This window comes from Trifolium pratense, linkage group LG7, assembly GCF_020283565.1.
Source record: "Trifolium pratense cultivar HEN17-A07 linkage group LG7, ARS_RC_1.1, whole genome shotgun sequence".
In the NCBI taxonomy this organism is placed as follows: Eukaryota; Viridiplantae; Streptophyta; class Magnoliopsida; order Fabales; family Fabaceae; genus Trifolium; species Trifolium pratense.
The window spans coordinates 21,858,478-21,871,435 of NC_060065.1; the positions used below are offsets into that span (position 1 = coordinate 21,858,478).

Genomic DNA, 12,958 nt, shown 5'->3' on the forward strand with positions numbered 1-12,958 from the left:
GTTAGTAAGTAGATTCACTCATGACACCCAACCATAAACCATAATGTACCTACGATGTATCGTGCTATAAATTTACTTAAACCCTGCAAACCTAAGCCAATAATAATATGTACAAAGTTTTAGAAAATTGGGAAGAACATGGACAATAATAATATGAGTTACTTTACAAAATGTTCTTTTAATGTTCGGTACTATTGAATTTGGTGCATTTGTTATATGACCACATCAAATGTAAGACTCTTAACACACACCGTCACGTTTAGTATAATTGGATTTGGTGTTTGAATATAAATAATGTGCAATTCCATATAAAAAATCTGATAAGAGGTCATCCAATGAATTCTGATTGTATTTGTTAATATTCTTACTATTGTACTTGAGACCACATTTTCAATAAAATTTAAACTATTAAAAAAACTAATATTTTACTAAACTTGTGTCATGCTTCTAAATTTATTATAACTAATAATGCAACTCAAATTATTATTTAAATATTATAACAGTAGCTAATAATGCAACTCAATTTATAATTTAAATATTATCACACCAGTTATAATAATCCAAAAAAGACGGACCTGAATCCCATCTCGTCAACTTTTCACTGGATGAGGTTCAGCGTCCATCTATTTTTTTTTTGGTACATTAGTGTCCATTTATTCTATTTATATATTTATTTATTTTAGTTTAAAACTGCAGTAATAAAAATTGGATGGTCCGGATTTCACTGCCACATAATCGGAGAGTATCCTCTCCCAAAAAAGACCATGCATACACATATTTTTTGCTTTGTTACATTGCCACATTAGCTAGTTCATTAGATTTTAATGTTAACCAACACACAATGGCCTAGTTCCAAGTGTGGACCATAGAATATTGTGATGTAGCTCTCTATGCTATATCTCTTTCCAATTTGTGATGGAGATTCCACTAGCTCTTATAGTGTTGGTTTAATTACTTGCCCATACCATATCCATGACCCATATCATCCATATGTATTGTAACTGTTGAAGGTTATTAGCCACAGAGAGACTGAGGGAGGGGGGACAAGATTTCAAGACAGAGAAACATGAATTGGAAGCTTGATGTTTGGTTCAATTTACAGTTCAAAATTGCAGTCTGCAACAATAATCATGGTCACAATATAAATATCTTAAATGTCTAGTGTAACCACATTGCAATTGTGATTGCGTCAACTATATTTATCTTTATTTTACCGCAGTATCAAAATTTGTAGTGTAATCGCAATTTACATTGACATGTAAATTAAAATAGTATGGTTGTTTATTTTTAAACTTTCCAGCCGGGTAAAGTGACATTAGAAACTGTTAATATTGTCACCTCTTTGGCTCTTCCACTATGAGGTTATGTACTAAGATCACTATGTGGTATCTACATTGAGATGATTTGGTTGAAAATTCAATTGAGTTCATATGGCATAAATCTAATTATCCACGAGAGACAAATCTTGCATCATGCTGTTGTTTCCACCATTGGATCAATATGTCACATCACATTTCATTTGATCCAATTTGTGAAAGTTATTGATTTAACGGTGAAAACAAGCTTGTGGATGGTACAAGAATTGTCTCACTTGTGCACATTAGACAAAGCCTCGAAAGAAATGTCTTCATTATGTTGCTAATTGCTAAAGCACAGAAGAACAAATGAAGAAAATATATCAAATCCTAAACCCAAAGAATGTGCATATCCAGCCAACCAATTTGCTACACAATGTTTCAAAGAAGCAAACTCAAAGAATACACTTAACATTCACCATCAAAAAATCAATTTTTAACTTCAAAATTTCACATAAACTTCAACAAAATATAAAACAAACATACCCTTAACATATTGAAAGATGGGTATGCAATCTCACTCAAATTAGTGCCTAAGATCTATTTTTGTGAGCTTCTGAAGTCTAAGTCCTAAGCCTAATGGTACATATCAAATCCCAATTTCATCAAAACAGAGGGGATTCACACATTTTTGCCACATTGCACACGAGTTACCAAAGATATCTCAAGTCATCATCGTCTTCTAGGCCTAAATAGTAGACACCGATCAATGTAAGCCTGCAAATAAAAGTTGTTAGAAAAATCAACTTTCAGGTTCCTTGAAAGAGTTATAAATAGCTGTAGTGAAATAAAAACTTTTATTAGTGTAGAATAGGATAAACTTTATATTGTTTGCATAAGCTATCCTGAAAAGCTTGTGAAAATAAGCTGAAAACAGCTTATGGACAAGTCATAAGTTGTTTTCCTAAAAATGTATGATAGGATACGACTCCCAAAAATGGAAGCATGGCCTTTTCAGTTTAATCTAGTAAAAAGAATACAATGGATCAAAATCTAAGGAGCCGTTTGCTATTAAAAAACATTTGCAAAGTTCATTTTCAATTCTCCTTTCATCATGCCATGGATGAAAGGTTACTGCATTGAACAATTGCGACAGAGAGAAAATAGATGACTAACTAGGAAGACTGCGTTTTGGAAATACTATAAATAGCTTTTTGACACTTTCCAAATTTCTAGAAACACTAAATAAATAGTCATCCATAATGCATTTTCAAAAACGTGTAAAATGCATTCTTCAATGCTTTTATTGCCAATGAAAACGGAAACCAACGTAAGTAAATAAATTGTCATCCAAAATTGTTCACCCTGGAGTTTAATTCTTCAGATTCGGAATTGTAAAATATCATTCTCTCAGCAGCAACAATTCAAATAGAAGATCTTAATTAGAAAATGAAATGGATACAGTGTTAAGCATTTTTTTAAGGGTAACAAACCTGAACACGGTGACAATGAGGACTATTAAGTACAAAGCAAGTTTGGCTATCCGGAGTTTCTTCTCGGCATTGAGTACTCTAAACACTTCAGTAACATCAATAAGATGCTCTCTTTTCACATACCTGAAAATTTCAAATGAGATAATTCATGACAAAGAACATACAACAAGTTCATAAGATTAATCTTAAATGGAAGTAGATTACCTAAAATAATTAAAAAACTCAATTTCTCACTATTGTAATTTTCTTTCTAATATTTATATCACCAAATAAGTTCATCGGCATTGATTTAGGTTTGTAGCTGGAAAATATTTAAAAACAAGTAACTTTGTCGTGGTGCATATGCATTATACTTTCATTACATTTTTCATAACCAGTAAACTAGGTAAACAACCTAATAGCACCATAAGTTCATTTGATTTACACAAAAACTCGTTCTTCCATAAATTATCAATGCCTTTCAAACTTCAACTTAGATGTTCAGAACTGAACTGACAATGAAGGGAATATCTCTAAAAACCTTTAACAATATCTCTCATCCGAAGGGAATGTTCACAAAACTTCTAATGCATATACTCCACAGTAAAATGGAAAGTAGAAAGAGAAAACTATCACCTTACTGAAACTAAGGAAATTATGTTTTCTAGCTGCTCTACCCTAATACACAGATTTCGCTCCAATGTTACCAACATCAAGACCCTCCTTAAAGTTTACTCATGTAGTTTTATCCTTAAAGTTTACTCATGTAGTTTTATCCTACCATTTGAACTCCTTAATTCCAAAAGTCATTGAGTGCACAACTTTCATTTTTAAGCAAAATCCTTCAAACTCAAAACTTGACCCAACAAGGATATGACATGAGACATAACATCTTATTTTGATAATACATATCTCAGGAGGAGATGAATACGAGGAAAAAAGGGTCTTGTAATTTGGATCACATAACTGTATCATTACCATCTAGATTCTAAACAGAAATTATAGATCACATGGCCTCAGAATCTAATCTACTAATGTTGTTAGAATATATTAAAAATTTCAGAATATCTTTGATATTTATGTCACAGTATCTAGTTTTTTTCTAGGATCAACTAAAAATCTTGGAACAACTAAGATTATCTGTTAGGATTTATTTTTTCTTCAATAAATGCAAATCATTATATAGAGTCAAAGAAAAATTTTAAGCAAAATTCGCCCAAATTCACAACATTTGTATAATTTAAGTATTTGACATCTTCTAATACTAAAAAAAACAAAACCAATGTTTCATTCAATCCTGCACCAAACCATTTGACATCTAGCTTCCATATTATTCAGTGATGAAGAGGGAGGGGCCTATGCCTTCCCTCCCTTTGGTCCGTCCCTGATTATGATTAGTATCCTGATTTACCTATTACCTATTAAATTAGGATTAGAAGTCTTGTATCCCTATATATAGGGGTTATCATTTAGTCTTGTTACTAGCATCAAGTTATTGTCAATAATATTCAAGATCTTATTATTTTTATTTCTCTTCTCCTTTTATCTAAAACTTATAACTTCAACTGTCTAAATTTATAAATGTGTGTCTTCTCCTCCATCTCCCGACCTGAGACTGAACCATGAATCTAACTACCTCGGGAAACGGATCCATGGGAGAGACAAGTCCGGTGATATTCTTTCACAAAACACATAATATTAGCACATGTTTGGATTGACGGTGGGATTATTAGAATTACGGTCATCCACTGCAATTTTGGCAAAAGCTACACTTTTGAGCTTCAACAAGATTGCAGTGCCATCGTGAGTTTGCCAAATCCAGAACTAATCCAAACATACACTTAAACCACTTATACAAGGCTTAGAATTTATGAAATGACCAGCACTGATCTGCACTTCGATAATGACAATGAAAACTATATTTTGTAGAGACAGCAGAAGTGCAGAACCTGAGAGTTATACAGATTTGGATATCCCTGTAGCCTCTTAAAAGGAACGAAGATCATGATCACAGCATCCCATTTCTAATTATCTTAACAAATGCAATCTATCAGCAGGATTCAAAGCATTCTTGACTAATGTGGATGAGGAAGTAGTACTAGGGAAGAGTACCTATTACCTAAACTGAAGAAACCTCTCAATGGCTTGTAGAATCCCTTCTAACAGTTTATGTTAATGACATTATCATAACCAAAAGGGACTTATTTGAAATAGCAAGACTAAAACATAAAATTAATTGTCCACAAGTCCTAGCTCAACTAGCAAATGCCGATATTGTTAGGCTGGAATTCTTCACCCGGGTTCAAATCCAGGACCTTGCAGTTATTTGTGTGTGTTAGTTTCAATGTTGTTTACCAATTTGTTTAACACCAAAAACAAATTATTGAAATTAATTCCTCAAAAACTAAAAATTAAAAAATTAGAACATTTATAAGGGCTAGGAAAGACAGCATTCACAGCAAAAGCATCACATCAAATCTAAATAATAATGCATTGGGCACAAGGTCATGACCTATGAAGCACAAAAACTTCTCGAATTAGGCGTGTCCGACACGACACAGGCACCTATAATTAGATTGAATCATGTTATTTTCATAAATTATTATCGGTGTCGGCCTATCGGTGTTTGTGTCGTGTCATTGTATGTGCTTCATAAGTCATGACTCATGCAAATAACATATAGTTAACTTTAATTTGGCCACCAAAAAAAAACAAGAACAAAAACTTGACTCACAGCATGGCATGATAGCAAGTAATAGGAACATTGAGCAAAAACATGAACCAGTGACCAGTGAAGAGACAGACAACACATAAGAGTCCTTGTCCAATGAACTCAGGTAGAATGAAGTAGTTAATCCGAGATGAAGCATCAAATGGGTTGATATAATCAGCTTCCAAGTCATATAAAATCAAGACCTTAAACCCCCAATTAAAAAAATAATAAAAAATCAATCTTTGAGAAAGAAAATAATACATAAAAACAAAAAAAGGGTAATACTAATACCTGGTAGAAAGTTGAAGCGAGAAGAGCAATGTTAGTGGGGAAACAAATGATAAGCCAAAAGAAGAGGTTCCAACCCATTAGAGTGAAGTACTAGGGTTTATGAAGATTAGATTAGACAGTGAGTGAGTCAGTGAGTGAGCGAGTTGAGTTGAGTTCAGTTCTCTGTCTGTCGTGACTATTGACTACACGTGCATGAATAAATCATTACTATATTTTTAGCATCTTCCGATGAAGAAATTTGAAATTTGAGTGGAAAAGAATGATTATTTGGGACTGCAAAAACTTTTTCTTAATTTTTTTTTTTTTTGGTCAAGTAGCCTGATGGCTAGAAAATCCACCTTAAAGGTGAATAAGTGGAGTGTCCCGGGTTCGAACCCGGGCTCCTGCACATATAGTGCGATGTCCCTACCAACTGAGCTAAGCTCACGGGGACACTTTTTCTTAATTTTTAAAAGGGATTATATTGATTAAATGTTGCGTCAAAATATTGAAGTTACTACAGTATTAGTTTTTTTTTTTTATAGAGTAGCATTAGTTATTTTATTTTATTAAAGTATTAGTTTTAAATAAAAAATAAAAAACTAGTACTTTAATCAAAAAAATTGTACATAATAAATAGCAAATAAATGCGTAAAAGAAAATAAATAGCAAAATAGTTTTCTTCTCTAAATCTAAATAATGTAGGAGAAATCGATAGTTACTTGGTTTAGTGGTAATTTACGCTTAACTTGGTTGGAAGACCACGGTTCGATCCCCACAACTACGATCGGGAGAGACTGAAGTCACTTGATGTCAAAACTGACTCGCGAACCAAATAAAATAAATACAAAATATTGTGTGGGACATCAACCTAACCCTATTAAACCACATAATCATTCCAAATGGATATTCAATTCAGACAATCTAAATACAACAAAAGTGATTAAAAACAACTGAATCAAACACACACAAGATGCACTACCTAGAGCACCCGTATACAACCAAATAGCGAGAAAAAAAGAGAGAGTGTTTTGTGAACGTACCAATGAAAACATAGCAAGCACCAAAGACTCTATCGAGTCAAAGCATATGAATTCAATCACGAAGGTTTGAAACAGATTCAAGAGCAACCCCAAATCCTCAAGTGCAAAAGATGCAAACCCATAAGTTATTGACCTACAAATCTCAGCAGATCTAAAAACGAATTAGGAAACAAAGTGAGATAAACAAATCACCTTTCAACTCCAACAAATCCGAAACCAAGCCATTATTACATATTAAGTACATTAAAGCATGACGAAGTGACGAAAACCGATAAATTTTGAGTTTTAGTCTGCCACGACTGCAGACTGTGGCAGGGTCTTCTATGCGCGATTCTCAATTATTGATTTGCCTGTCACAGTCGTGGCAAGTCCCAGAGTGTGTAATAGCTTGACTTGTTGTGTGTTTCAGCTTTTAGTGACGGTTTCTTGATCTTTTGGCTACACCTAGACTTGTTTTGAATTGATTACCGGTCCAATGTTAAAATTTTATAAGAATTTAAAACAAAATTCTATCAAGACAACAAAAACCAAAAATGGATTGAAGCACATACTTTAAGTCATTCCTCTTGCTTGAAGAGATTCTTCTGGACCTTTAAGAATCTCAATTTTGGGGTTAGATTTTATCGTGTGCTCCTAAGATTCTGCCTAACTTTATTTGTTTTTTATAATTATTTTATTTATTTTTTTTAGTTTAATTGTTGTACACTGTCAGTTGTAAAGATTTTTTACACATGCATTCAATAATGTGTTAATGAACGTGACACATCATGTATTTTTAAATACCATACATAATGTATTGGTATATTATTGAACGTATGTATTTTTACACTTACAGTACAATTGTTCGAAGATAATAGAAATTTACTAATACCTTGTTTAATGTTAGTGGATGCATGTAAAAACTGTGAACACAATATGAATATAGCAATGAGAAGAACATTTTAAATAGTAAAAAAAAAAATTGGTAGAGAGGATACGATTCGATTCCTACAACTATGATCAGAAAATAACTGTGATCAGAAAATAACTAAAATCATTTGATGACATAACCGACCTATGTTAAAAATTGCCTGAAAGAAAAAAAAAATAAAAAAATGGTGAAGTTTATCGGTCAAGACCGTCATGCTGAAATCTCCATAGGAGAGGCTTCTCTAGAACATTATTTGAAAACTTTCTTCCTCAAAATTCAATTATCTTCTTCCAATTCCAACTAATATACTTTTCTTTTCTTCAACTCCACAGTATAACTTTTCCCTACAATTCTCTGCTTCTCCTCTTTCATTCCCTCCACCCTCTCTCTTCAATCAACAGGTTTGGTTCCTCTCCCTCGTTTTCATTTTCATTTATTTATTTATTTACTTTTTCTATATATAACTAAATTGCAGCTAGAGAATTATTTGAGAATTTCAATTATATTAGTAGTAGTATTTATTTTCTTCAAATTCTAGTACTTTTATTCACGACAGACGCATGCTACATGTTTGATATATGTCCAATGAATCTTTGCATTTATAAATACAATGTTGTCATCTCCGAAAGGTCCCTGTTTGTTTTTTGATTTTTAATTTTTTAATTGTTGATGATTCTAAATGATTTGGGTGGGTTCTAGTTCATCTAAAAATCCTTTTTTTTTTTTTTTTTTTTTTGTGAAATGGGTGCAATTTGGATTGATGTGAATAGTGTAATTCCATGTTAAAAACTTGCAAGTTGCAACCCAGAATATCACATTTCAATTGTCTAGGACTTTAGAGTTCAATGAGAAGCTGAATTTTCGAGATTAATATACTACATTTGAACATGCTTTAATGATTTAGATGTAATTAGAATAAAGGGTTAAGGTTCTTTCATATGGATTCTTGTTGGTAAAAGTAGAGTACAAGATTATTAGATATTTTAGTTTTACACTTTTGGCTTCTTAATTAACACCCAAGACTGTGGATCTTCTTAAAAGAGTTCAAAGGATCATGCATAGTAATGTTGTCTCGTAGGTCTATGGATGTAGTTTTTCAGGGGATTGGTTTTACCATCTATAAAGGATTAGTGGCGCAGCTTGCCCGCTTGCCTTTCACTCACATGTAATTATCTTGAATATATAGATATATAATTTAACTTATAATTTGAATTTATATGTACATTTGTTAAATAGACTGTTTTTAAGGAAGCTTTCTAGTTTCCAATCTAACTAGTAAAAACCCCTTACATGATTGTATGGATTTGGGGAAAAGAACAAGCGAAAGCAAAGGTGTGAAATTCCGCCGTGTTTCGTTAGGGTGAAGACTTTTCTTAAAATAAAATAGAAGATTAGATATGTAAACTAGAGATTTCTCAAGTAATGCTAAAGCGAGTGACCAGAAGACATGTTAAGTATGAGGTAGTATAGTCTTCAAGATGTCGAGCTTGGTCTTAATTAGCACCAAAGAACTGTAACTGTATTCCATGCTATGAAATCATATCAGTATCTACATTTTTATACTGTAATTTACTGGAAATCAGTGAAAGGACGTTTATATATGAACAGCTCAAAAATGAGTGTTGAATGCATATATCATATATGGTCAGTGGCCAGTTAATACTGTTCCTAAAACTTTGTAGTTTTATGCATTCAAATTTTGTTTGATTTAATATCATTTTAACTAATTCTGCTGTTGGATTATAGCATCTGCTGTATTAATCTGGTATTCTCAGCTTTCGATGAATTGGTTACTAACTACAATTTCACATTTTTGTATTTTTAGAACTATATTGTACACTAGCTTCAAATAATATTTATGCTGTTTATATCCAAGTGATATGAATTTTATGCATGTCATCAACATCACAGGTGTAACGACTTGTAAATCTTTTGCACTGGTTCTCTAAAGAATTTAATAACACGCCAGTATATAATATTTGTATGTGGGGAGATTAATGCCATTATGTATATTCTAGGAATGTTATTTGGACAGTTTCTAACAAAAAGTATAATTTGGAGATTCAGGTGATGTAAATATGAGTGTTTGCTTTCCTGTTGGTCAATCGTCAATAAATGCTGTTGTCCTAAAAGGCCGTACTCGGCTGCTGATGAGCAGTAACATCTGCAGTCTTCAGACCAGAGGAACATCCTGTTCATTTTCTTCCAGTTTTTACCCTGGGAAGTCAGAGACAAATTATGTCGGCCTTTCTGTTTGCAGAAAACCATCTAGTTCAACGATTATGGGCCAAACAATAAAAGGAGGTTACCTTGGATCATGCTGCTCCAAGCAAAGGGGAAATGCTCAAGTTTTTAGTTCTGTAGTCTCTCGGAAGAGTCATAGTGAAATTTCCTTTGCATGTCAAAGTATGAGTATGAGGCTGTTGGTACCTAAACATAAAATGCTTTCCAAAGTTAAATGTAATGTGCGACGAATAACTTGGCCACGCAGTTGTGCGTCTGTTGGCTTGATATTTGGATTACTTGTGTGTAATTTGAGTTCTGAACCTGCACACGCTGAGACGGATAAAGGAAATGAGAATAAGAATGATGCCTGTGACGAGTCAAATGTTAAAGTCTCACACGGGAAGAAAGTTTACACAAACTATTCTGTAATCGGTGAGCTGCACATTCTCAAATATATCTTTAAATATAGGGAAATGTTAAACAATACCCCGGGGGCAATGGTTAAGGAAACAAAAATGGTAATATAATTTTGAAAGTAGTGCATTCAATGCATTGAAATTTTTAAAAATGATATTTTCGACTTAAAACTTTTGCTTTTATTTCCATTTTTGTTTCCTTAACCATTGCCTTGGGGGCACTATTTAGCATGACCCTTAAATATATACATATATAGTCTATGTTTTTTTGTGCATTAATTAACATGTACAAAGTGACGTAAAAAAGAACCTAGGCTTTTATATTCATTTACTGCATGCATTGTTTATGAAACTTACTGTACTGAGCAGGAATACCTGGGGATGGAAGATGCATGTTTCGCTCAGTTGCTCATGGGGCTTGTTTAAGGTCAGGAAAACCACCTCCTAGTGGAAGCTTCCAGAGAGAGCTAGCAGATGATTTACGGGCCAAGGTGTGCTTTTAAATATCTTTATTTTTAGATGTTACAATTATAAGTTTGAGAACCCCTGAAGAATTGAAGGCACAGTATTGGCTACAATACGACGTTTATATTCGTTGTTGATTGATTTCTTATCCATTTCATATTATTCTATCAATAACTTATAAATCAAGCTGTTTGTAATCATTGTGTGCCTAGATCCATGTTCTTGATTTTTCTCTGCACCGTGGTTTGCCAGGTTGCTGATGAGTTTATTAAAAGAAGGGAAGAAACTGAATGGTGAGTTTCCCATTGCATACCTGTAGCATTCTGGTGATTACATTAACTACTTGACATTATTTTAGTGAAGACAGCTTTTTTTAACCTGTTTTTCCCTTTCATAAGTCAAAACACACACACACCAAAATAACATTGGATTTGGAAGGATCGAGGTATCTCAATAACCATTTCTACTTTCAGTGAAAACAGTAAGAATTCATTTCCAATTTTTTCTTTTGTAGGAAAAATGTCCTTATTTTATATAGGGTAAAATATGTTTTCAATCCCTACTTTTATAGCGAGTTTTGGTTTTTGTCCTTGTAAAATAAAATCACTTGTTTTCATCCCTATAAATTTGTTTCCTTTGTTTTTAGTCCCTAGTGGCAAATTTTGTTCATTTTATTGCCAATATTATAACCTTTTTAAGTTCAAAATGTGTCTATATTATGTCTATATATCATGTTAAACGGAGATATCTTTAAGGGACCAAAACGGACTTTATTTTCTTTAAGGGACCAATGTGAAACCTAAAATGTCTTTAAGGGACCATTTAACTAATTAAGCCTAAATGTTTCTTTGTTTACTGTAATAGGTGAAATGATGAATGATTATTGTTTGATAATGAACATGGCTATCTCATGATATCTTCAGGTTTATTGAAGGTGATTTTGATTCATATATTTCACAAATAAGGAAGCCTCATGTGTGGGGAGGTGAACCTGAATTGTTTATTGCTTCACATGTTTTGCAGTAAGTACTTCTCTTCCTCTTGGGCAAGTAAACTTACCTTGCTCATGCAGTTATGTATACGACTGTTAACAAACACCGATAAACCAAACCGAACCAAATCGCATACTGAGAAACCAAACCGAACCAAATCACATAGAAATGAACTGAACCAACATTTCGAACACAGTTTGCTAACCTGAACTGAATCAAACATAACTGAACCCAAACTGCACAAAATTATTTAGTTATTTTCAACACTTCGGTTTTCCTTCCTAAACCGAACCATGAACAGTCCTAGTTATGTACGCATTTGGATTTTGATCCGAGGATGCTTGTTGTGCAGGATGCCAATCACTGTATACATGTATGATCAGGATGCTGGTGGATTGATATCAATAGCTGAATATGGCCAAGAATATGGCAAGGAAAATCCAATTAGAGTTCTCTACCATGGGTTTGGTCATTATGATGCATTAGAGATTCCTACAAAGAAGAGTCCTAAGTCAAAACTCTAGCATTTCACATTTCAATTGTTGAAGAGATTAAAATCATGTATTAATTTTATTTATTCACATTTATAATGTCATGTATAGGTCTAGTTGCAAGACAACCAAAATGCAACCTTATGGTCATGGGCCAAGGAATAATGATATTCACTTTATTGTACATGGCTGTTTATGTTGTATTTTCTGTTGGCATGAATAAAATGATAGCCTTTAACTTTGATTGGACCTTAAAGAATCAAACTATCCACTAACTTATGCAAGTCCTTTAGGTGTGAAAGGTGAAAATGGTGGTCTCCCCTACCAACTGTCTCAGACTTTACAACATCACTATGGAGGTGTGCGTGCGTGTCTCTGTATCATCTTTGCCTTGCTGCCGTTGAGAAAAGTAAAGAACAAAGCATGTGATAACATTGAGGTATCTTGTTTAACTTATTTGCTCATGAGTCATGACATGTCAGGAGAAATTTATTTTTTAAATTTATTGAATAATTTATGTATCTGAATATAGACACATTAGTTATTCAATAAATTTGTATAAGGAATCTTTGTTTATACTTATTTGAGATTGGAGGGACTACTAACCTAATTTATCTACTCTCTCTGTCTCTAAATGACTGACATGTTGATCAATTCATATAAAT

At 33.0% G+C, this 12,958-nt stretch overlaps 2 protein-coding genes across 2 annotated transcripts; one reads left to right on the forward strand and one right to left on the reverse strand.

Moving 5' to 3' along the window:
• Positions 1-1,701: 1,701 nt before the first annotated feature.
• Positions 1,702-6,054, reverse strand: LOC123898036 (protein cornichon homolog 1-like). The gene is made up of 4 exons (XM_045948882.1): positions 5,772-6,054; positions 5,502-5,683; positions 2,789-2,911; positions 1,702-2,072 (listed from the first exon to the last, which is right to left on the reverse strand). Exons 1-4 carry the CDS (start codon positions 5,847-5,849, stop codon positions 2,006-2,008), a joined length of 450 nt encoding a protein of 149 aa, XP_045804838.1. The 5' UTR covers positions 5,850-6,054; the 3' UTR covers positions 1,702-2,005.
• A 1,645-nt stretch (positions 6,055-7,699) lies between these two features.
• Positions 7,700-12,516, forward strand: LOC123899043 (OVARIAN TUMOR DOMAIN-containing deubiquitinating enzyme 4). The gene is made up of 6 exons (XM_045950095.1): positions 7,700-8,104; positions 9,771-10,361; positions 10,715-10,836; positions 11,063-11,103; positions 11,734-11,832; positions 12,155-12,516. Exons 2-6 carry the CDS (start codon positions 9,782-9,784, stop codon positions 12,324-12,326), a joined length of 1,014 nt encoding a protein of 337 aa, XP_045806051.1. The 5' UTR covers positions 7,700-8,104; positions 9,771-9,781; the 3' UTR covers positions 12,327-12,516.
• The last annotated feature ends 442 nt before the right edge of the window (positions 12,517-12,958 follow it).

What these genes read in the sequence shown, in the direction of transcription:
- LOC123898036 (XM_045948882.1), bottom strand. Translation starts at nt 5,849, where the DNA reads ATGGGTTGGAACCTCTTCTTTTGGCTTATCATTTGTTTCCCCACTAAC. An exon ending in TCGCTTCAACTTTCTACCAG is followed by an intron (nt 5,684 to 5,771) that starts GTATTAGTATTA and finishes TGGGGGTTTAAG; the next exon opens with GTCTTGATTTTATATGACTT. An exon ending in CTCATTGTCACCGTGTTCAG is followed by an intron (nt 2,073 to 2,788) that starts GTTTGTTACCCT and finishes TTTTATTTGCAG; the next exon opens with GCTTACATTGATCGGTGTCT.
- LOC123899043 (XM_045950095.1), top strand. Translation starts at nt 9,782, where the DNA reads ATGAGTGTTTGCTTTCCTGTTGGTCAATCGTCAATAAATGCTGTTGTC. An exon ending in CAGATGATTTACGGGCCAAG is followed by an intron (nt 10,837 to 11,062) that starts GTGTGCTTTTAA and finishes GTGGTTTGCCAG; the next exon opens with GTTGCTGATGAGTTTATTAA. An exon ending in ATTGCTTCACATGTTTTGCA is followed by an intron (nt 11,833 to 12,154) that starts GTAAGTACTTCT and finishes CTTGTTGTGCAG; the next exon opens with GATGCCAATCACTGTATACA.